This window comes from Schistocerca gregaria, chromosome 1, assembly GCF_023897955.1.
Source record: "Schistocerca gregaria isolate iqSchGreg1 chromosome 1, iqSchGreg1.2, whole genome shotgun sequence".
Taxonomy (NCBI): Eukaryota; Metazoa; Arthropoda; class Insecta; order Orthoptera; family Acrididae; genus Schistocerca; species Schistocerca gregaria.
Window position 1 is genome coordinate 536,435,088 of NC_064920.1, and position 25,422 is coordinate 536,460,509.

At 40.8% G+C, this 25,422-nt stretch overlaps 1 protein-coding gene across 2 annotated transcripts in view; it reads right to left on the reverse strand.

Moving 5' to 3' along the window:
• The window catches only part of LOC126355399 (phospholipase ABHD3), an 85,026-nt gene that overhangs the window by 43,039 nt on the left and 16,565 nt on the right, over positions 1 to 25,422 (reverse strand). For both annotated transcript variants that reach the window (XR_007565500.1, XM_050005700.1), the window contains exons 5-6: positions 13,099 to 13,278; positions 12,956 to 13,007 (exon numbers count right to left, since the gene is read on the reverse strand). Coding sequence is in view for 1 of the 2 variants with exons in the window: in XM_050005700.1 (XP_049861657.1) it covers positions 12,956 to 13,007; positions 13,099 to 13,278 (232 nt within the window). In the remaining variant the exon portion in view is untranslated. The remainder of the gene's footprint in view (positions 1 to 12,955; positions 13,008 to 13,098; positions 13,279 to 25,422) is intronic.

Sequence of the window (25,422 nt, forward strand, 5' to 3'; positions counted from 1 at the left end):
AAAGGTTTTAGGCCGCACCTCCAAATCAAAACAAAGTTGGTCCATTGTAATATGAGAGACAATTTAGGTCAAATGAATGACGATACAGCTACAGTAGTTTGGTTCGAGTCTTAAGCTTAGTAGTTAAGCTTTACCAGGTAGCCATTGCTATGCGTCAGGTGCTCCATCCGTATTTATACAGGTACCCTTCCTTTTTCGCGTACTTCGTCTGGTTTGAATTGATTGTTTATTTTTCTTTGACCTCATAAGTGCTGTTCTCTTTGTTATAGGTGTTTACGTTACTCTAAGCTGAAAATGCATTACTGTACTGTGTCATGCATTGTTTGTTGCATTCTGATAATGAGTGTTTACGACCTGTCGCCGCTTGGGACATGGCTTGCTTTTGTGAACGCTACCGCCGCTTACAATTAAAAAAAAAGAGAGGAATCGTCTCATAAGCGAAACAATGGCAAAAGACTGCTATTTGTTGTTACTTACACTGCTGCTTTCTTTGATAGTGATCAACAAGAACCAAATAATAGACAGCGTATGATAGAAGATGTTTTGAATGAGAGTTTATCGAAAAATTTTCTCCGTTTGAAAATCTTTGCAGATGCCTCTTTAGTACATTACATTCTGCACTGAAATTAGAGTCATCTTAGATTTGAAAATCTAGTCAATTGCCGTGCTTCATTTCTGACTGTATCACTATTAGGCATAAGAATAATATGAATATAAACATGATATGTATATTCTTCCGCTTTTGCTTTTGTCTCACTCTAGTTTCGTAGTTTAATAGGCAGACAGGATTCAAATGAGCTAGACAGGATTCAAATGAGCTAGACAGGATTCAAATGAGCTAGACAGGATTCAAATGAGCTAGACAGGATTCAAATGAGCTAGACAGGATTCAAATGAGCTAGACAGGACTCAAATGAGCTAGCAGCAAACACGAAAGAATATACATGGCAAAATGTTTATATTCGTATTATTCTTATGGTGAAGAGAATACTGCATGCGATTCACAATTCATAAAAGTTCCTAGAAGAAACCATCTCTTTTCACAGGTAGGAAAAACTTCAGAACGTAGAGTTGGCCATACTGACAAACATCCCAAACAGTCGGATTTTCGTAGTACACTGAAATGCTGCTACATTCAAAGATGGACAATAAGGAATATGTATTTACTTCGTTGGATAATGTATGAAAATGCAGTGGTCGAAACTCGAGGCAGAGAAAAAAGCTCTTCTTCCACCCCCTTTTTTTAATTTATTTAGTGACGCAGAGGGTTTGGCGCCAGTATTTATCTTTGTGCCTCCAAAGCATGCCTGTGTAGCACTACATATATTTGTAAGCATAAGTTAGTTGTGGCAGCACCTACCAACATTTTTTCAGAACTTCTGCTTACTTTGCACTTGATTCTAAGCCGCAGGCAGTTTTTTGGATTACAAAAACTGGAAAAAAGTGCGGCTTAGATTCGAATAAATACAGTATTGCACAACATCACCTGCTGCTGTAGATGAATATGGTAAACCACCACCTCTCCTTTGGGCAGCAGTGCCTGTGATCTGGAATGCTCCCTATGCACAAGAGATGCCAAACTCTTGGGCTATTGTTCCTTCAACTACTTTGTGTTGAGGTGCCAGCCCCCTTTCGCACTACAGTCAAGTTGATCTCGTGCCATGTAACATCCAACTTTGTGCACAACTAAAGACCTCTGGCAACACACTCCCACACTTTCATTCATTTAAACTGAGTAGTTAATATGCTATGTTATCTCATCTATCTCATTAAGTTTTGCAAAGCAGTATATATTGCTTCAAATTTCTCACTTGTCTCGTCGGAGAATTTATTCAAAATTTTATTATATAATATTTCCATGTAATATTTAATCATTCCTAATTACATATTTATCTTTGAATAGAATGGAACCGACATATTGCTCTTGAATATAACAATTTATGCATAAAATAATTCAGATTTTACTATGACGTTTACATTACTTTACATTTGCTTTAAGCATTATGTTTCTGTATATGAACAGAAATCCATATAGTTTTGTTCAGCCATGGCAGAATAAATGTTATTAAGCATTGCCCCATTTGAGATGAAAACTGTACTTGCTTTTGGTTGCATAGCATGCAGAAACAATAGGATTACAGAAACCAACTTAACTGTGGTTTTTTTTTTTTTTTTTTTTTTTTTTTTTTTTTTTTTTTTTTTTTAAGGCTTGACCTGTGCAATCTTGCAGTCCCTTTATTCCAGACTGATTATTTCTCCATAAAGAGTCTTCTGCCAAGTTTCCTTAATTGTGATTTCTTAATCTCAAATGGTAAATTTTAAATAAGTTGGTTCAGGTAAGGAGAATCCCCATGTATAATCTTCTGGCCACTCATTCTTTGCACAGCAGAGCAGCTACAGCACCCCAACAAACTACACAATTGTCTGATCTCATGACAAATATTTTCAAGAGTGAAGATCTAGCCTGTGGCTGGTTATGCATTTGTAAGCTGTCATAAAAGGTTTACAGAAGGTGGTGCATACTGGGTTAATGAACATAATTTCTAAGAGACTCAATATTATGGTTATTTTTCCCTCTATCCTTATAGCCAACCAACAAACAGTAAAACTTCCCTGGTAATATGGGGTAGAGTTGATCTAAGGGATGTGATGGTGCCACACAAATGGTTGTAAATCAAGTGGCAATATCCAATTTCCCTTAGGAAGGTTAAAACAAGGGCCACCTTCCTTGTGTTGTCAGTCATGACCTGTGGCAAGGAGTGATGGAGATTGTTTTGTTTGTTTTGCTTTAGGGTACAAAAAACAATTGTGGTCATACGCACCCAAGTCAGAACTATAGAACACGAACAAAAAGAGGAGTTAAACTACTATGCGTCAATCCCAATTGACAGAAGAGAAGATAGCTAAAAACAAGCACTTGGGAAAAAGAGCCAGAAAAGACACCATACAGAAATGGAGGTCCAAAACTAAAAATTGAATGGCCTTCACTATACTGCTTCAGGGGATAAAAAGTAAAACACAGTCGACAGTCCAAGCATCATTAGCTAAAATGGCTGATAAATGAGATGGCAAACCCAAGATTGAATGTAAATGGTTAAAAAAAGGGCATTCCATCAGGAGGTGGTGGATAGTTAAAATTTGGACGCAATGTGTACAAAGTGGTGGGATGGCGCCACTTAGCAAATGATGGCTAAAAAGGCAGTGCCCAATATGTAACCGAGTTAAAATAATCTCCTCCTGGCAGGAAGACCAAGAGGAGGTAATCCAAGACGCTGGGAGAGGCTTAATAAGCCAAAGCTTATTCACGTGAAGGGAGGACCACTGGCAACGCCAAAGGGACACCATCTCCTGACAGATGGCAATGCAGAGATCATCGGAGGGAATACAGGTACTCATGGGCTGGATACGAGTACTGTAGTCTTGGCAGCAGTCTCGTTTCCTGGCAGACCGGCATGACAAGGAACCCACAGAAACAAGACACTGGCTCCACCAAGAGTGAGCAAGTGACAGTTTTCCAGGACCTGCTGCACTAAGGGATGGGCAGTGTACTGCGCACAGACTTTGAAGCGCACTGTGTGTGTTTGAGTAGAGGACACAATTGAAAAGCCTGTGTCGCTGGATGTACTCTGCGGACTAAAACAGGGTGAAGAACGCAGCTGTAAATACAGAGGAGTGTGCTGGAAGCCAATATCAAAAGACACGGATGCCAATGATGAAGGCACACTCGACCCCACAGTCGGTTCGAGAGCCACCACTGTATGCAAAGGTACTATCATGAAGTTCCATGCGGAGGTCATGAAACTGAAGGCGATAGACACACTGGAGTAGTGTCCTTAGGAAGTGAATGAAGGCCTAGGTTAAAATGGGTCGCTTCACGAAGCAAGGGTTCACCACCACTGGGAAAGTTGCAGGTAGTGTAAAGTTAAGCTGCCAAAGCAAGTGCCAAAAGTGGACTCCAGGAGGTAACAGAGAAGAGGGACAGGCCCCATACTGACGATCAAAGGAATCATCCAAGGAGGAGGCATAGGAGGGGTGGCCACGTATGACAGACAAACGGCATGCATACTGGCTGAGGAGAAAGTCACAGCAGTAGGACAGTGGTAGTTGAGCAGCTTCAGCATACAAACTCAACTGGGCTAGTGTAAAAGGCACCCGTGACCAAATGGATGCCATGACGGTGGATAGTGTTGAGACGGCGTAACAGGGACGGTCATGCAGATGCATAAACAGAGCACCTATAGTCAAATTTCGAACGGACAAGGGACCGGTACAAATGGAGGACTGTGGTTCGATTGGCACCCCAGGAAGTACCACTGAGGACATGTAGGACATCAAGGGACTGTGTACAGTGGGCTGCCAGGTAAGAGACATGGGAGGACCAAGAGTGTTTCCTATCGAGCATGAGCCCCAGGAATTTTGTAGTTTCAATGAACACAAGGGCGACAGGCCCATGATGTAGAGATGGTGGGAGAAACCATTTGCGCCACCAAAAATTCAGACGGTTTTGTCAGTGGAAACACGAAAGCCATTGTTGGTGCTCCTGGTGTAAAAATGATCAAGACAGCACTGAAGATGCCACTCAGCGAGACATGTCTGTGGAGAACTGCAATAGATAGCAAAATCATCAACAAAAAGGGAGCCGGAGATGCCCAGTGGGAGACAGGCCATTATAGGGTTAAGGGTTAATGGCGACAGTGAAGAGGATGACACTCAGGATGGAACCCTGAGGCACACCATTTTCCTGGTTAAATGTTTCTGAACAGGCAGAACCCACACACATCTTGAAAACTCAGTCTTGTAAAAATGCCCGAAGAAAACATGGCAGGCACCCGCGGAAGCCCCATGTGTAAAGAGTACGGAGGATACCAATTCTCCAGCAGGTGTCATAGGCCTTAACCAAATCGAAAAACACGGCCACACTCTGGGACTTCTGCAGAAAAGCATTCATAGTATGGGTGGACAAATTAATGAGATGGCTAACTGCAGAATGCCACACTTTAAATCCACACTGTCCATTCGTTAGTAAATGGTGACACTCGAGCCACCACTCTAGCCGGGCATTAATCATATGTTCCATCACCTTGTAAATGCAGCTGGTAATAGAGATGGGACAGTAGCTAGAAGGAAGGTTTTTGTCCTTACCGGGCTTAGGTATGGGTACAATGGTGGCTTCATGCTTGCGTCCAGGAAATGTGCCCTCTGCTCAGATGTGGTTGTATGAGTTAAGCAGAAAGTACTTGTCCGCAAGGGAAAGGTGATGCAACATCTGAATATAGATGGTGTCTGGCCCTGGGGCGGAGGATCAGCATGAACTGAGAACATGATCTAGCTCCCTCATAGTAAAGGCGGCATTGTAGCATTCAAGATTTGGAGAAGAGAAGGGTATCACTTGAGCTGCCTCCCCTTTTGTCCGATGGAGGAAGGCAGGGTGATAGTGGGAAGAGCTCGAAACTTCTGCAAAATGGTGGCCCAAAGTGTTGGAGATAGCAATAGGGTCCACAATAACATCTACTGTCAGGCCGGAAATTGGTGAATGGATCTTGGTTCCCGAGAGCCGTCAGAGGTCGGCCCACACGACAGAGGAAGGTGTGGAACTATTAAAAGAACTAGTGAATGAAATCCAGCTACCTCTTTTGCTATCCCGAAGAACGCGACGACACTTTGCATGCATCTGTTTACAATTAATGCAGTTTGCCTGCAAAGGGTGGCGGTTAAAAACACGGAGAGCACCTCTCTGTGCATGATTTGCATCTGCCAAGGGACTGGGACATGATATAGTAAAGAGGAAGTGTGAGGGATGGAATGTTCTGGAGCAGTAAGGATAACGGTTGTGAGATATTCTACCTGATCTTCACAACTGGAGAAATCTTGTTCTTCAATGGTCGCCAGGGAAGAGAAAAGCTGCCAGTCAGCCTTAGGAAGCTGCCATTTAGGTATGCACGCAGATGGGGTAGGAGTCAGCAAAGGAAAGTGGGTGCTCCATTGTTAGGTCACAAGAAGTTAAGTTGGTTAAGAAGGTCAGCAAAGAGGGCACCTCTCTGACAGGTCCTGGGAGAACCCCAAAGGGGATGATGTTCAATAAAGCCATCGAGTAGAAAAAAAAGGGAGGAGGTAGCCATCCAATAAGTTGAAAGAAGTCTGTCCTGGTAACAGTGAATGATGGAGGGACATATATTGTACAGAGCAAAAAAAATCAGGTGGGGAAGGAAAAGGCGAACTGCAACAGCCTGAAGGTTGGTAGTCAGGGAGATAGGTTGACTACGAATGTCATCCTGTATGAGCAGCATGATGCCCTCATGAGATGTAATGCTAACCTCAGAGAAAAGATCAAAACGAATCGGTATGAAATGTAAAAGCTCAAAGCAGTCGTGAGGCCAGAATTTCGTTTCCTGAAGGCAGAGTACAAGGGGAGGTTGTGACACTAAAAGCAGCCATAACTCTTCTTTGTGGGATCGAAGGACGTGAATGTTCCATTGCAGGAGAATCAGTGTGAGGAAGAGATGAAGAGATGTAGGGGTGTCACCTTGGCAGCTGCCGAGTAACAGCTGGGGAAGAGGCACTACTACAAGGCCACACAAACAGGAAGATCCTGCTCCATGGGGTCCACAGAAGCATCAGCTTACTTGTGTGGTTGGTCTGCTGAGTCCAATGCTCAAAAATGGTTGTTGGTGCGCACTGGCAACACGGAGGCTGCCAGGCTAAGGTATCACATGGCGACACCACTGAAGAGAATCTTCGAGATGGTGAAGGAGATGACCGTTTGCCTTTGGTGGACTTCTTTGAGCCTTTCTGGTTAGATGAAGACTCGGGTGTTGTTTGGCTGGAGGGATGGCGGAAGGCTTCACAGGAGTACTCATGTCCTTCCCGGCCTACTGGGGGTAGCTGGTGGCTTTGCCATTTGGAGGCAAGAGTTTGACGGCTTGTTGCACAGCTGGACAGGGGGATGGCGAAGCTACCATGACACTGAGTGGTTTCACAACCTCAGAGGTGAATTTGAGGTCACATGTCCATTTAGTGATATCCTTCATTAAGCGAAGGGAAACAAGAACAGAACTATAGGTACCAAACGGGAGAATACAGGGTTTGTGACTAGCCAGTTACTTGCAAGTGACTGGATAAGGTACCTTTTTCTTTACCCAGATCTCCTGAACAGTTCACTGGACAATCCAAAGATGTGGCGGCATGGCCATCATTGCAGTTGATAAGTGGGGAGAAGAAGGTTGACAATGGCCCTCTTGCGCATCCCTACCACAGGTGGCACATGTGGCTGGGTGTCAACAAGATGTTCAAGTGTGGTTGAAATGATGACACTGGTAGCAGTGCATCAGGTTCGGAATGTCTGGCCAGACGGTGATAATTTCATAGCCTGCTTTGAGCTTGGACAGAAGCACCATTCTATCAAAGGTGAGAAAGAGAGTGCAGATGGGCACTAAGGAGGAATCAACCTTTTTCGTTACATGATGGACAGCAATGACACGCTCATCATAGACGTAAGATTGGATTACGGTCTCAGGCCGTCAAGCAGGCTGGTGTAAATTACACCACAAGAAGAATTCACAGTTCTATGGGCCTCAACATGAACACACAACCATGGAGGAGCAAGCAGTTGTTGTGCTTGAGAATCAGAAGTGGTTTACAAAAGCAAAGTGCCATTCCATAAACAAGAGCAGGGCCAGCAATTGCATCTACACCTTTCTGAATAATATACGGATTTACCGTGGCAAAGGACTGACCGTCTACAGTACATGAAACCATGAGGAACTGTGGTACAGTAGGAATGGTCTTTGAATTACTAGCCTCATTATGTTTATGTTTTGTAGATGTTGAGTGGGAAGTAGATTTACTCATCACGAGGAAATCCCCAATGATTGTCAGCATTCCTGACGGTGTGCTCCTTCCAACTGTGGGCCCTTCACAAGGGGGTGCACACACCTTAGGTGATTGTTCACACCTCAGGTTACACTTCCCAAACACCTGTCAGAGGGACCAATCTTCAATTTGGGAAGGTGGGAAGTTTGCAGCTCAGGCAATCACCCCTTCCTGGGTGTGGCCTGTACTAGGTGGTACGTGCGAACCCTACCTGTCGACCCAGGGCTGGGAATTATACGTTACCCAGTCACCTGTTATGCATCAGATGCATGGGCCGGCCTTCAGGAGCACACAGGGAGGAAGAAGAAAAAAAGAATCCTCAAACACCAAAGTGGAGGAACAAGAAGAGACAGGAAAGAAAGAAAGGAAGGAAGGAAGGAAAAGGGAGTGAAAGACAAAGGTGAGACTGTTCGCTCGGCAGCGAAAGAATGCAGAACATTCCCGATAACACCCCAGACATGTTCCCCATGGGAGGGGAAAAAGAATAGCAAGAGGATAGACATGCAGCACGGAAGGGAAAAAATACTGCAAAGGCTGGGGCTCTGTGGTAGTCAGGCATGAACCCACCAAAGAGTGGCGAGCCCCCTGGAGTGTGTGTGTGTGTGTGGGGGGGGGGGGGGGGGGGGGGAGTAGGTGGGTGGGGGAAGGTGATGGAGATGATGTGTATGTCACAGGTTAAGTGAGTATGGACATGTAGTGATGTATTGGACCAAGTTCTCTTGCTGTAGTATGTAGTGATGCAACATAAAACCATAGTGTCCATCTAAGAACAGTGAAGAAATGACCTCTACTTTGTAAAGGAAATTTAAATGATGAAAAGTTCATTGGGGTGGACAGTAGTATCCCACTTTTGTGAAATATGACATCTGAGTTGCTCCTATAAGTCATCTTTCAGGATGTGAGTTGACAGTGGATACATTATGGTGATTTCCTTACTTGTTTCAACACGACTTGCAAGTAACTGGCTAGTCACAAACACACCAGAATATAAACACACCAGAGGAAAACTGAGTTGCTCCCAGGAATCATACTGCTAATAATGGTCTCAATTTGGCAAGGAAGAGAACCCAAAAGTTTCTTCAGGTTTGCCATATCCAGCTCAAACCAGTCATCAATGACTAGATCCCCTAGAGCTACCCACATGAAGGGATGTCAGTTGCTTTGTTTACCCAATGTTCCAAATAGCCCCCACACATTTTCTATGGAATTACGGTCAGGTGACATAGTGGGGCAGTCACAGTATGATAGGGTGGTTTGGCTGCTTTACCAAGAGGGAATATAAGCATGCAGTCCTATAAAAATAACTGCTGTCATCTTTGACGGCGGGAGTGTTCACAGCATACTCATTACAAAGATGTCGAAGACAGACATGTCCAAAAGAACAGAAACATGTCCAAAAGAACGGACACCATTTTGAATCAAGACAGAGAGGAATTACAGGCTAACCAAAGACTGAGATTTACTGGCAGGACACTTAGAAAACGTAGCAGTCTACTAAAAAGATTGCCTACACTACACTTGTCAGCCCTCTTTTAGAATACTGCTACGCAATGTGGGATCCTTACCAGAGAGGATTGACGGAGTACACTGAGAAAGTTCAAAGAAGGGCAGCACATTTCCTATTATTCCGAAATAGGGGAGAGAGAGTGTCACTGAAATGATACACGATTTGGGGTGGACATAATTAAAACAAGGCTTTTTCATTGCAGTGGAATCTGCTCATGAAATTTCAATCTCCAACTTTCTCCTCTGAATGCAAAAATATTTTGTTGATGTTGATCTACGTAGGGAGCAACAATCACCATAATAAAATAAGGGAAATCAGAACTCGCACTAAAAGATATAGGTGTTCGTTTTTTCCAAGCACGGTACAAGATTGGAATAATAGAGAACTATTATGAAGATGGTTCAATGAACCCTCTGCCAGGCACTTAAATGTGATTTGCAGAGTATCCATGTAGATGTAGATGTAACTGCCAGTGGTTATTGATTTGTATCTATGGAGCAAGTGGAAAATTTGTGCAGAACCAGGATTCAAACCTGGGTCTCCCTCTTGGGTTCATAGTGGCTCCACGATCAAAATGGCATCTGCTCTTTCAGACATGTCTGTCAGGGTATCAGTGAGATGCCACAAGTAATGAGGCTAATGAGCAGGGCCACTACATCAGTGTGTGTGGAGGAAGTTGAGAATTTGGGCCTGACAGGAGGTATGCTAGGATAGTTCGTGCAGTTGTGGTAATCACCGAGTCCAAATGCCATGGTGTCAGTGCATCTGCCTAGTAAGCAGGAGACCAGGGTTCAAATCCCAGTCTGGCATAAATTTTCAATTGGCTCACTGTTATAAATCACTGCCCACTGGCAGCTAATGGCTTTAATTCCTCTGTGTCTTGAATCCGGTTCATGTTCATCGTAACCTGAATGAGTGAGCCCAAGTTATGGTCCGGGGGAAAGGGGATCCAAAAACCATTACAATACCACTTTCAGTGCATTTAACACCATCAATGATTTGAAAATGAAGCAAAATCACACTCATTGGACCATGCTACATGTCTGCATTCCTTGTAGACACAATGGATTGTTCGCTTTGATGCACAACAAATTTTCCAGTTCCTTTCATCATATGGTAACCGACTCATCCAAAAATGATACCTGCTTTATGCCATTCAGCATATTTCCATTTTGACTCAGCTTACAGTGCTGATGCCCTACAACCAACATCACTTCACTGACACGACTTATGTCAATAGTTGAAGGTAACGGGACTGTCAGGTACCAGTTCTACACCACCTACATTGCTCCAAAGTGACAAGTGTGTTCTTGTACTGGGGTGACTAACATTTTGTCTGGTGAGCTTATATGAACTACAGTCAGAAGTTAAATGAATGCAAATGACTGCTTTGAGAGGAAGGCAGTATACCATCTGCTATACAGAAAATATTATTGAGAAAGAAGAGGAGCCATATTCAGCAACCACACCAGATGTGCAGATTGGTGATACACACATGTGAATATATGTAATGATGCACACATCTGGAGTGGGCACCTGTGGTGAGGCGGAGGCCAATGTCACAGGAGAGTCATAAGAGCATCCAGAGCAAGTCAAATGTAAGGCCAACTGGCAGTGATGTCTGCCTCTGTTGCTGTTATCCATCTCACTTCTACCTGTGGATACTGTAACACTCCAACTGTTTACTGCATGTTTAGTGCTACAAATCATGAGTTTATTTTGCCACAAATCATTCCTGCTTGGTTCATGGACTAAATGATCATTTATGTTGTTGTTAGAGAAGTTATTTATTTTCCATATACGTTGCAGCTTGAAGTGAGGATTATAACACCACTGCTGGCTGTAGATTATTGCCGTTTTAAAATGACAGTAGGATTCCAGAGAAAAATTGTACTGAGAAATTAAAAGAATCTTAATCTACAGATTCACAGGACATGGAGGGCTGATACAGTGTGTAGTTCAGTTTTGCAAAACACATTTACATTACCTCCATTCACCTGCAGTGACAAAATCAATCTCATTTTGGGGACCTCGGTTCTTGTTACCAGTGTCCAGTAGCATCTGTATAAGTACTTATGGTTTTGCAATCAGTATATAAAGTGTATAAAGTCTGGAACACATCACCACCAACACCAACACCCAAATCTGTGTTATCAGACAGAGTTGCCCATGTCTCAGCAACTCTTTTTCTAGGGTTATATTCATGCCTGACAGAAAAGTGAAACATCCAGAAGGGGAGAAGGGAATAAAATTAAGCTTCATGGACTGAGAGAGTATGTGATATTATTTCAGCGTTTACAAACTAGAGTCAAATTTACAAAGAACTTTGCAGTACAAGTTCACTTATCAATATGATGTTGCACCCTCTCTGGCCTGGATGCATGTGCTGATTTGCTGGGGAAGAATCTCATAAAACTGTTGAATCCTTTTCTGAGGCAAGCTGTCCCACAATAGTCATAACTGATCCTTGATACCCTGGTTTGGAGTTGATGCCTGAACTGGTCTCACAAATTCTATCAGGGACAGATCTGTGGATCTTGCTGGACACAGGAGTACCTCAACATCATACAGTCAGTTCACAGAGATGTGTGCTGTACGTGGATGATCATTGCCCTGTTGAAGAAACACACCATGATACTGTTGCCAGAGAGGTAACACACAGGGCACCCACAAGGTACTGTTGTGCAATCAGTGTATCAGGCATGCACTGGTATTGTACCAAATGACTTCTCACACCACAATGTCAGCAGTAACACATCTACGCCTCTGCAAAACATTGGAAGAATGAGACTTCTCCTCAGGTCATCGGCATACTCACTGATGATAGATCCGGTTCATACAAAATCACAATTCATTGCTGAACATAATATGACACTTCATCAGTAGTCCATGCTTCCTGGCAAAGGTGCCAAACTAACCACAGTCCTTTGTGATGTGCTGTTAAGTTCTCCAACCAATGCTGCAGGATGACACACAAAGCTGCAGAGAGTCCATTACTTATTCTAGGAGGACACATACAGATATGAAGGGGTTATGATGTGCTTGGCACATGGTATGGCAATCTTCCTTTATGGTGGCCAAACATCATCAATTGGAAATTCGATAATAATTATGCCAGCCCATAGAGTCCAACATCCAACCAATGTCACATCCAAATGCCTCACAAATCTGGATATTGCACGATTCCACTAGCCAGTCAAATGGAGAACCACAACGACTTTCAAACTGTGAAAGGTGCTGATATCATAGTCTCATAAGAGATGGGACATCTCTGTGTCCTTCACAGTAATTACTTGACAGCTGATAATGTTCACGGCTCTTATATACCTTATAAAGCCAGGTAATAACACTAACCGTGAACAACACTAATGCACTCTTGTGGCCATTGTATCTGTCAGAGAGAATTTCAATCCAGTGGTGTGTATGTGTATGACATTAAATGGACATCCAACCATTTCTTCTTGTTGCTTCACTTTTTGTCAGGCAGTGTACGAAAATTCAGAGCTCATCAAAAGTATTAGAAAATTTTCTGAATGCTATTATAAAGATGGTCTCCCTTGTCATTACACTTTTACATACCTTTCGAATTTCATTCATGTCCCAAGGAACATCAATACCAAGTTCTTCTGCCCTACAAAAAGGAAGAGAGATAAGATTATGGTGAAATAAAACCCTATAGACATTTTGCTTAAGAGAATCTGATTGTTATAAATGGCCCTTACCCTTCAATCAGTTTACAAAGTCCCTCACACAAATGCCGATTGAGCATGAGATTCAGAAAGGGTTTTTCAATGCTTTCAGACCCTTTAAAAACATTCCATGGTACTGAGATAACCATAGCAGCTACAAACTTCTTCCGTGCTGCCAATTCTTCTGCAGCCAAATAATTTCCAAGGATTAATCTGTATTATGAACAAAACATGATATCAATTGAATAATGTATCTTATCTGAAAACTTTGAAGCAATAAATATTAATGATAAGAATTAGGTTGAAACAACAAATCTTTTATGAGAATTGTAACAAAAGGTTGCACTAAAATAATTGTTATCTTAATAGATTTTGTGTTAAGTCACAGTAATCATACTACAACAATACTGAAAAAATCAATGACTTCTGAACATTCACATTACCTCCAAAGTAACGTCATCATTGGATTGTAATCAACTCAAGTTTTACTCTCCTTTTAGAATGCTAATACACTGACTGCATGGGCATAAAAAAAGTGACTATGAAGGTTGTTCAGTAATTACATGGACAAATATATGTAGTGAAAGCAACACCTAATGCACAGAATTTAAAGTTTGTAATGTGACTTGGCAATCTCGAAAAGAGTGTTAGTCATTTGTTCAATTAATATTTATGTAAACCTAATGTCTAATGTTACAGTTATGATGACATGTCTCCTTGAAGAAAGTAATTTGAAGAACAGCATTCTAAAATCTAATTTTTATCCTTCAGAAATTGTAGTCATCAACAATTCTCACTCGGATTAATAAACAACGTGGAAGTTGTTGCATCAGTTGTGTGGGTTTTTAGGTGTGGATGGAAAAGCTCAAAAGTGGCTGCAATAGTGTAACTGACAAGCACCACTCTGTCCATCTGGTACAAGCTTTGTTTTTGACATTGCAAGTTCTTATTGATTCATTTATCCAAGAAGACCAATGAGTTACAGTTGAAAAAATTACTCCAAAAGATCAAGCAAATGTTAACACAACTCATTCCATTAGTCAAAACAAATTGAACTACAGTAATATTCGTGCAAAGCAGGTTTCCAGAGAACTTATTACTGATCAAAAAGGAGAGAGATTTCACTTGTGCATTGACTCAAAGACCATTTCAGTACTGAAGGTTATGCATTTTCGTACAGGATTTTAACTTTTCATTAAACTTGGATACATAATTTTCAGCCAGAGTCCATGCATCAAAGTATATAGTGGAAGCACCCATAAGAAATTCAAAATGTCACTATCCGCTGGTAAGATATTGTTAATCATTTTTTTGTAGTGCACATGGTCCAATTTTCTGTGATTTTTTTGGAGGAACAATGCACTACCAACAGCTTATACTGCTCAGGCATGATAGAGAACAAAGTCAAGCCCTCACTGAAGAGGAAATGTACGGGATGGCAGAAGAAAACGCTTCTTCTTCATCTACATCTACATCTAAACTCTGCAGTAACCATGAGGTGCATGGCAGATGGTTCGCCCCATTGTACCAGTCATTAGGGTTTCTTCCAGTTCCATTCACATATGGAGTATGGGAAAAATGACAACTGACACTGGAAACTATTGGCACTAATGGAAAACCTGTGTTGAAGCTAATAATTATATCCCAAAGACAAGAAATAGGGTTGGATAGCAATATGGAAAAATAAAACTGTCATGTTCTACAATCTACTATATGGTCACTTTGGGAATAACTGAAATAATTATATACGCAATCCAGTAGCATAAATTTCAATTCAAGAAAATGCTTACGGTTAAAACACAGTGATGACAGTATTCACATTTCTGAATGTATTTAGCAATATTTGGTCCTTAACAAGAGTTTGTTTCACAATAATGACCATCAGATACTACAACTTTACGAAAGATATGTGCATTTTAGGTCATATTAATTTATTATGTACACAGTATTCAATATCTTTATTTTTTAGGCTTCCTACAGATCTGGAATATACAATCTGAAATGTCGATGTAACAAAATCCAAGCAAGTTATTATGTTTTAAAATGTCTGTTTCTTGGAGACAATAAGGAATAGAATAACAGAAATATCACATACACTTGAGTTAATCGCATTTAAATTAATATGTAAGATGAAAGATTGTGTGTATAACAGAACATGAACTTTATGATGGGAAGTTAGAAGAACACTGACTTGTGTTACAACCATTGTTCTAATGGCTATTTTTCATTGACGTCGGAGAGTATATACTATACTGTCTTGAGGGGCCCCAGTACTCAATCTTCCCCATTCCGTTCCCTCCCTCACAACCCTCCTCTTCTCCTAGCATACAGTACAGGGATTCATCGTCAGTTCGATGACAGCACCTTCAGCAGCATTTTACAACAGTTTGTAGTTTGCCATAAGTATAATGGATGATGTTGCAAAATACATCTTGTGATTTCTGTCAATTCTACATCTTCATATTTTGCTGCACTGTTGTTATACACTGCAGTAAATAAATAGTGTAAATAGATACTTCTTACTCCCAGTCTCAGTCCCAAACTCGGAACAAAACACAAAGCCAAGAAAAGGCAAGCACTTTGGAAGAACAAAGAACTCAATGCATGGTGAGAAATGTGATTAAGTAGCACTTAAGACATGGCCACCAAGCCTTGCGTATGACAGTCAAAGGGTTAAATATCATTCAATTTATAGCAATTTTAATGATAGCAGAGTACAACAGTTCTGTAATATCAGACTATACCTTTAATTCTATAATCCTATCAACCAATTACAGATTAACTTCACCCTCAGGTTGAAAACACAGGATGAGAATAAAAAAGATATATGTATGTAATCCCCTGATATTTTGAAATATATTGATAACCTTGCCACAGTCATTATTCGCAGACAGTATCCAAGCCATCTCTTCTACAAACTGATCTTCAAATGCCATTGCTTCTTCTATCCAATAAAACTGTTAACCAGCCACCTACCAGCACTCCACTGATCACCTTGTATCACTCTGATCTTAAGGTGCTCTACCACTTCCTTCACCAGGACTTCAGCTATCTCTTGTCATGACTCAATGTAAGGGATATCCTACCCACATCATATAAAGTACTTTTCCACTGCCCACCCAATTTACAGAGTTGTCCATCCCTACTCCAGTCCTGCACCCCGTATCTCATTCTCTTGTGGTCAAACCATGTGCAAAACCAGTCTCATACACTCATCCACCATCTCTATAACAGTCCAGTCACAGGCATTTCCTACCCTATATTATATAATAGCTATGCTGCAACTACTGTGCAGCATTTTATGCATGCTTGACAAGCAATCAACTTTCTACTCACATGAATGACCACTGCCAAACTGTGGAAAACTAGAAACTTGACCATTCAGTTGCCAAACATGCTATGAACCATAATACAAATGAGTTCAATGGCAGCTTCACCGTGTGAGCAGCATGGATACTCTCCTCCAGCACAAGTTGTTCTGAACTATGCAGGTGGAAATTGTCTCTCCAGCATATACAACACTTTTGCAGTCCCTCTGGCACAACCCTCTCCTAACATGTTTTCCACTGCCTCACCTAACCTTTTCCCTTCACTCTTTTGTCCCCGCCAATCCTTCACCATCCAGATTGTGTAATGCCTTTTCTACCGCTCTTCTCCTCCCCCCTCCTCTCCATGCACGCATATTCTTTCTCCCCACTTTTCCACCCCTTCCCTTTCTCTTTTCCTTCCCTACTTCCCTACCTCCAACTTCATCTCCACCCTTGTATCCTTTCCTCCCCCCCCCCCCCCCCACCCCTGTCTCTACCTATTACATGCTCTACCCTCTGAACTCCTGCAATCTTGTTGTGCAGCCATTGATTTGTTTGTTTAAATACCTGCCTCACACCATCTTAGTGCTCCTTCCTTCTCTAGTACATCCTTCCTTGACCCCACCCCATCTCCATCTGCTCAGGCAACTAGCCTCAATAATCTACATATGTACTCTGCAAATCATCATGAAATGCATGGCAGAGGGTACATCCCACTCTACTAGTTATCAGGGTTTCTTCTCATTCCATTCATGTGTTGAGCACAAGAAAAATGATTCTTTGAATGTCTCTGTGCATGCAGAATTATTGTAATCTTATCCTCACAATCCCTATGTGAGTGATATGTAGGGGGTCGTAGTATATTCCTAAGAGTTATCATTTAAAGCTGGTTCTTGAAACTTTGTTAACAGATTTTCTCAGGGTAGTTTACATCTATCTTCTACAGTCTCCCAGTTCAGTTCCTTCAGCATCTCTGACATTCTCCCATGGATCAAACAAACCTGTGACCATTTATGCTGCCCTTCTCGGTATACATTCAATATCTCCCGTTAGTCCTATTTGGTATGGATTCCACACACTTAAGCGATATTCTAGAACTGGTTGCACAAGTGATTTGCAAGCAATCTCCTTTGTAGACTGATTGCAGGTCCCCAGTATTCTACCGATCAACAGTCAACCTTCCCATGGCCCCTGATGCAAACACTTGGATGTCGGTGTGGTCGTGTGTTCACTTTTGCTAGAGAAAGAGCAAGTCCTCAAAAGCTAGTGTAAATACTATATTTTGTTGAGTATTCCTATGCACCACACTTCAGTCAGCTGTGTGAGAATGGTTGGTCTTCCTTTAGTTTACATATTAATCAACTAATAAGATGTATATTAACATATACTCTACCTCAATAAGTACAACCACCTCAATTCAATATACAATAGAATTGAAATGTTTGCAAGTAGAGTGATGCTTGTATTCCACAAATCCTTTCACAATGTAAACATAAATTTTGTGTCTGCCAACATTTCTCCCTTGACACCTGCTGAATTTCAGAAGGGGTTACGTAGCCAAAGACAGTCACAGCACCTGGTGCATTTTTTATTCCCTTACAATTGTCACCAACAATGCAGACACAAAATAATAGCCCACCTGCCCATATTCACAACTTTATGGAGTCAATGCCAGTCAGATGCATCCCTTACCCTCTTACAATACTTTGCTAATAACTACAAGACTACTAATGCAGAAACAATGGCTGAACCCACAACAGGTAACCCATGTTTGTTGCACAGTATTTGTTTCGTCTGTGATGTCATTGTACCAGTTTAGGCATGTGTGTGATTTTCATTAATTACAAAAAATACGGGAAAGGCAATCACTCACCTATAGTGGATCAGTGCATGGAGCACAGAAACCCATACCAAAAAACAGCATTCACACTAGCTCTTTTTCTAACAACAGTACACACATTCACACACACAATCACACAGACACCCAAATGCACATTGCCATCGTCGTGATATGAAAAAGAGCTAGAGCTCGAAAGCTAGTGTGAACTCTATTTTCTGTGATGTATTACTGTGACCCACGCATCAATCCACTATATGCGAGCGATTCCCTTTCCTTTATTTTGCATACTGCTCCATCCTGGAATTTTCATTATTGTTATAAATTAGCTTTATATAAATTAGAACATTGATTCATGTGTCATTGTAAAGAAGTTGTGGAGCACTACTAGGACCCAAAGTAAGTCAATAATAATATTTGCCTAAGTATAAGTGAATATCTGGTATTAAATTGAAAATTACAAAATGATTAAAGATATTGTCCCAGTTAACTGGTAAATAAGCTCCAAATTATACAAAAATCAAGTCAAAGGAATGCTTACATCAAACAGAATCCAAAGAGCTTAAAAAGTCCAGTCCCGAGTGAATGCGAGAGCTAGGGCCGTGTCAAAAATGAAATGAAAAAATGCCACAAAGTGATTACGTGACTGGATCATTGGGCATATTGCAACAGTCTGAACCTGTGATTTATCTATTCTAGATAACCACTGTATTACATAGATAATAATTAAATTACTAATACCAAATGCATATTTGATTTTATCCTGAACTTTTCATGAAAATTCAACTGTGGACCCAAAATATGCAAACAGACTTTTTTCACACAGATGAAATATAACAAACAGTGGAGGCAGAAGGGAATTGCCAACAAACTGGGAGGAAGCAATAAATTCCAGTGGTCAATAACAGCATTTATTATTAGCGGAAAAACTTACTGATTCCGACTAGTGGCACAAAATATATCTTCAAAGGAACAGATGAGAGGAGCGTGAAAAATTAAAACATAATGCACACACAAGAAGATAAGTACAAAATGTTCAACATCCTACATCACTAATGTGTCCAGTCTGCCATCACAATCACATGAAATGTCTACATGCATCCTCACCCATTAATCACAATACATTAGCATCAAGACACTTGGTGGCCAGCAGCCCATTGTCCGACATGTATGTCCTTAGCAAAGAGGATGATGCTGTCTTCTGGCATGATAAGGAGAGAACTGTATCTATTCACTGGAGCTGCCAACTCCAGAGTAATTAACATAGAATGAATCTCTCATGCTTGCTAAACACTTTCAAATATACCAATCAATGAGTTTACCTCCTTGTCCCATTAAAAACGAATTAATTAATAATGTATATTTTTGCAGCAGTGGTTTCCTAATAGCTGCTTTTCCTTCAACTAATCTTTTCTTAACTCTCTAATTATGGTTGTTGTTGGTTTGCCTTGAGTGCTCTAACACCCGTCAATAATCAAACTGGTTAATAGGACAGGAGGGTCACTATACAATTAATGACCAGAATGGTGTTAGTAACAAAGAATACCACAAGAGTAGCAACAAAAAAAGAGGCTCCATTTATGATAAGTGCTTAAGAATAGTGAAGCATCAATGAAGGAAGGAAACCATCACATTACAGCAGGTAGAGGAAATAAAGCTTACAGGGTAAAAGTAGGCAAGTCACAAGGGTACTAACAGAGGCTTTAGAGAAAGTGACAGAAGCAAGGATGTTTCTCATTTGCATTCTATACAGGCGTTCTTTTATAGAGGACTTTTGGGTGTATAATGAAATATGTCAATAAACAGAAAATTTAATATGATTTTCAGCAGTTTCCATTATGCCAATCTTATAGGATCAAGGAGTTCTACAACAGTCCATTTCACCAGGAACGCACTGCACAGAATTTATAATATATGCAAATGATATATCTGTAGCAGTTAGTGACAATGAAGTCACATATGCATACAAATTCAAGAGAAGAGCAGGAAGAGAGAGTTTCTCAAAATACAACTGTTCCAAAACATGATTCAGTCATACCAACTTAATTATAAAACCTAAAAAAATACTTGCAGTTTAATACAAACAAAACAGCTAAATCAAATTATGTCACTCTTGAGGTTGGGGACACACTTTTAGGTGGTGTGCACTGTAATAAATACTGGGGTGGTGTTGTCGACAGGTTCATTATTGGGGAGAACCATAAAAATAAAATCTGCTAATAAGTTAAGTCTTAGTACATTCCTAATAAGGGAAAAGTCAAAAGCTGTAAATGCAGGTGCACTAGAGATGATATACTATGTTTGATCTACCAACACCTATCATATCACATTCTAATAAGGGGATATGTTGCAGATACTGATAGATGACACTATAGAAGAAAGTAGTTAGGTGCATGGCTAATTTATCGACAAAACAAGCCTGCAAAAAATCATTCAGAGAACTAAATGTATAAACTTTTCTTGCCCATATATGTTAAAATAAGACGTGCTTTGTTGAACTGGGATACACATAATTACAGCACAAGATGCAGGAATGTTTATCACTTGCAAGAAGTAGTCTTCATATAACGAAGAAGATTTGGTGAACAGTAGACACTTTTTCACAATCAACTTTCGGACAGCATAAAAAACAAAGAGGACAGTAAGCAAGTGCTGCTGAGTACATGTTTAAGGAGACCAAACATCAAAGGCCATAAGTCTCCCATTGATCCCCAGGACAGAAGCAGTGTACTCAATCTGTCTGTGTATAAAGTAAATGATATATGCAAGAATGTCTGAGGTGGAATATGGGAACCAGTCCAGTATTCACTTCGTGGGATGTGGGAAACCATCTAAAAATCACATCCAGGCTGGCTGTCACACTGACTCATCATCATTAATCCACCAGACAGATTTGATCCGGGGACTGGCGTACCTCTTTACCCATGTAGCGGTGTTAACAGTCTTCCTGAGAGGTCTTTACAAATAGAGGGTGGAATTACTTGTCACTGAGAACTCCAATTTTAGGTGGGTGATGGAGCTCCTCAGGGAAATAGTGGGCAGGTCAGGAAAGAAAGCTGGTATCCACTCTGCTTGCCAGGGGGTCTCGTTCGAGATGTGGAGGAGGCTCTGCCAAAAATGCACCCAGCTGCAAATTAGGCCTCGAGCTGGGTTCAGAAGCCATCCTCAATTCCTGCAAACAAGTGGTGGATTTGATGAAGGCAGCTAGCCTTGTCCATGGTGTAGAAGCACAGTTATTGTGTTATAGCACTGTTCCCAGAACCAGTCATGATACTTTGGTTTTGAGCGGAGTTGAAGGTCTAAATCAGATACTCAGATAATTGTACGATCATCTTAGATGCAAATTTTTCAACCTCCACTATCAATCAGAGAAATGTAGACCCCACTTAACAGGTCAAGCATGTGCAATGTGCAGGAAGAGGTTACCTGGGTAACAGAATGTGTGTGGCATGCACATTTGGGTTTTTTTAGAACAAAGAAATCCCTCCACAGGCCCAATAAGATGTGTTCTGAGTCCAAAGAAGGTATCAGTCATACCAGATTGGAGAAAGAAAATATTAATAGTGTATTAGTTAACTGCAGGAGCATCTATAGAAAGTTCCCAGAAATATTCTCACTTATAAATGGTAACAATGCTCACATAGTAGTAGTGATAGAAGGCTGGCTTAAAACAGATGTCACTAGCAATGAAATTTTAAACTGTGACTGGAATGTGTATAGCAAAGAGGAGGTGAATGTTGGTGGTGGAGGTGAGTAAAATTCGTACAGATTCAGAACACAAAATAATTTGGGTGAAGATTAAGTGTTAAAGGTGGATAAAACATGTTCATCAGATGCTTTTGTAGATCTCCTGCCTCAAGAGCAGAAATGGTGGAACATCTGAGGGGAAACCTGGAGAATATTTTATGTAAATTTCCTGGTCATGCCGTAATAACAGTCAGGTTCTAATTCAGCTTTAAATTGGGAGGCTCAAGTAATTAGAATGGGTAGTAGGGACAGGGAATCATGTAAAATTGTTCTAAGTGCCTTATCCAAAAATTACCTTGAGCAGTTAAACAGAGAACTGACTCATGAAGACATCATCTTACACCAGCTGGTGGCAAAACGACCTGAATTTTTAAACTCGGTTAATGCAGAACAGGGAGTCAGTGATCATAGGACCATTACTTTGTCACTGAATGTGGCTGTAAATAGGAAAACAAAGGAAGGTTGAAAGCTCTTTCTATTTAGAAAGAGTGACAAGAGAGAGATTTCTGATTACCTGATATGTCGACATGAAAATTTCATCTTCAGGACTGAAAATATTCTGCATCAATAGAAAAAGTTCAAGAGAATCATACAACAGGCTTTAGACAATTCTGTGCTAAAAACATTGTGAGGAATGGAAAAGACCCACTGTGTTTTGCCAACTATGTTATAAAGCTACTACAAAAGCAAAGAGAGCTTAATCACAAATTTAAATGTAACCAAAAAACACAACAGACAAACAAAAACTAAACACAGTCAAAATTTGTGCAAGGAGGACTAAACACGAAGGTTCAGTGAACTTGAAAGTGAAATTCTGTCTACCAACTTCATAGAAAATCCCAAAAAACCTTTCTTGCCTTATGCTAACTTAGTAAATGGATCAAAGCCATCAGCCCAGACACTCTGTAACCATCGTGGCATTGAAACATAGAATGACACAGAAAAGGCCAGATACTACATGTATTTTTCTAAAACATGTTTCAATAGATAGAGTGCACTGTATTTCCTCCTATAAATAGTCACAGATATGACAAAACAACTGATGCCGAACCAAGTTATGAAGGGATAGAAACACCACTGAAATTGCTCCAGAAAGAAAAGGCTTTTAGAGCTGAAAGGATACCAATTCGAATCTACACAGAGTATGCGAAAGAACTTGCCCTCTTCTAGCAGCAGTGTACCCACCTCCAGAGAAGTGAAGAGATCGTAGTTGGGGTTGGATTGATGTGGAGGAGGAGACCATACAGCGAGGTCATCTGTCTCATCGGATTAGGGAAGGACGGGGAAGGAAGTCGGCCGTGCCCTTTCAAAGGAACCATCCCGGCATTTGCCTGAAGTGATTTAGGGAAATCGCAGAAAACCTAAATCAGGATTGAACCGTCATCCTCCTGAATGTGAGTCCATTGTGCTAACCACTGCACCACCTCGCTCGATGAAGAGTTTGTAGTGATTTGGAAAAAGCGCAGGTCATTCTCATTTTCAAGATGGGTTGTTGAACAGATGCACAAAACAAGAAGCCTATATATGACATCAATCTGTTGTAGAATTTTGAAACATGTTTTATGCTCACATATTATAGTGCTTTTGGAGACAGAAAATGTCTTCTGGAGAAACCAACATAGGTTCTAGAAACAATGACTTTGTGAAATCCAGCTCACTCTGTTCATCCACAAAATTGAGAAAGCTATAGATAACAACACCCAGATAGATGACATGTTCTTTCACTTCTGGAAGATGTTCAATACAGTTCTACAAGCCACCAAATGTACACAATAAAAGCATACAGAATATCAGATCAGCAACATGATTGGATTGAAGAGTTTTCTAGCGAACAGAAAACAGCATGTCTTTCTGAATGGCAAGAAGTCTTCAGGAGTAAAAGGAACTTCAAGAATGCCCCAAGGGAATGTTATAGGATCATTACTATTCACAATATATGTAAATGACCTGACAGATAACATCAGGTGTTCCATGAGGCTGTTGCATACACAGAAGTTGAAATGCTTGAAAATAGTACCGAATGCAGGAGAAACTGCAGAGGGTCAGCACTTGGTGCAGGGAGTGACAGTTGACAACCAGCCGCTGTGGCTGAGCAGTTCTAGGCACTTCAGTCCGGAACTGCGCAGCTGCTACGGTCGCAGGTTCGAATCCTGCCTTGGGCATGGTTGTGTGTGATGTCCTTAGGTTAATTAGGTTTAAGTAGTTCTAAGTCTTGGGGACTGACGACCTCAGATGTTAAGTCCCATAGTGCTTTGAACCATTTTTGACAGTTGGCATCCCCCCCTCCCCCTTTTCCCAACAAAAACAAATGTAACATTTTATGAATACATAGACTGCAAGACCCTTCACTGTTGATTCCATGATTGTTCTGCAATCAATGGAAGCAGTTACTTTTAAAATGTATCTAAGAGTGTGCATACGGAATGATTTGAAGTGGAACAACCACAAAAAATTGATCCTTGGTCAGGTAGATGCCAGACTGACATTCTATGGAAGAGTCCTCACGAAATTTAGTCCATCAACGAAAGAAGTAGCGAATAAAACATTAATTTGAGCAATACGTGAATATTTCTCACTACTCTATTGCTAGCAAGAGAGAAGATCCAAAGAGCAGCAGCATGTTTCATTCCAGGTTCATGAGTACCTGACTGCCTCCATGGGCAGACACTGCAAGAAGAGTATCCTGCGTCATGGTGTGGTCTACTGTTGAGTTCCAAAAGTGTATTTTCTTAATGAATGAACCAATACATTGGTTCCTCCTATGTATATCTTGTGGAAAGACCATGAAGATAAAAATTAGAGACATTTGAGACCACACGGAGGCTCATCAGCAATTGTTGTTCTTGCAAACCATAGCGACTGGAACAGGAAATTGGGGAAGTGACATTGGTACCTAAAGTACCCTCTGCCACACACTGAAAAGTGGCTTGCAGAGTATAGATGCAAGTGTAGAAAACATGCGTTCCTGGTGCTGTGCGTTAGCTAATTCATTTACAAAATGAGCACTGACATTTAAATAGTGTTCCTTTAATTTTGTATGCCTGTTTAACTTCTTGTATACTTTGTTTTGATCTGTAAAACTGGGTCTATATCTACAGTTACTTTGCAAAAAAACTGCATATTTTTATTTAAATCTGTATGAACATGACTGTCTAATACCAACAAGATGACGAGGATATCTACCACTGCCACCACCTTCTGTGATACACATTATGTTGTTTTCTTTAAGTTTCATACCTGATATTCTTTTCCTTAAGTTTTATATCCAATGCTCAATCATTCATTATACAAAATCACTCTCTCATACAAATCACCAACAAATGAGATGTGAACTGATTTCTAGGTGGCTAAGAAAAAACATGTCAGCAGAAATCGAGGGTGAATTTAGAGACATTTAAAAATTTATTTAACAGGTGGGTTAATACATAAACCAAGTTCCTCTTGAATTTAATCCTACATTTCAAT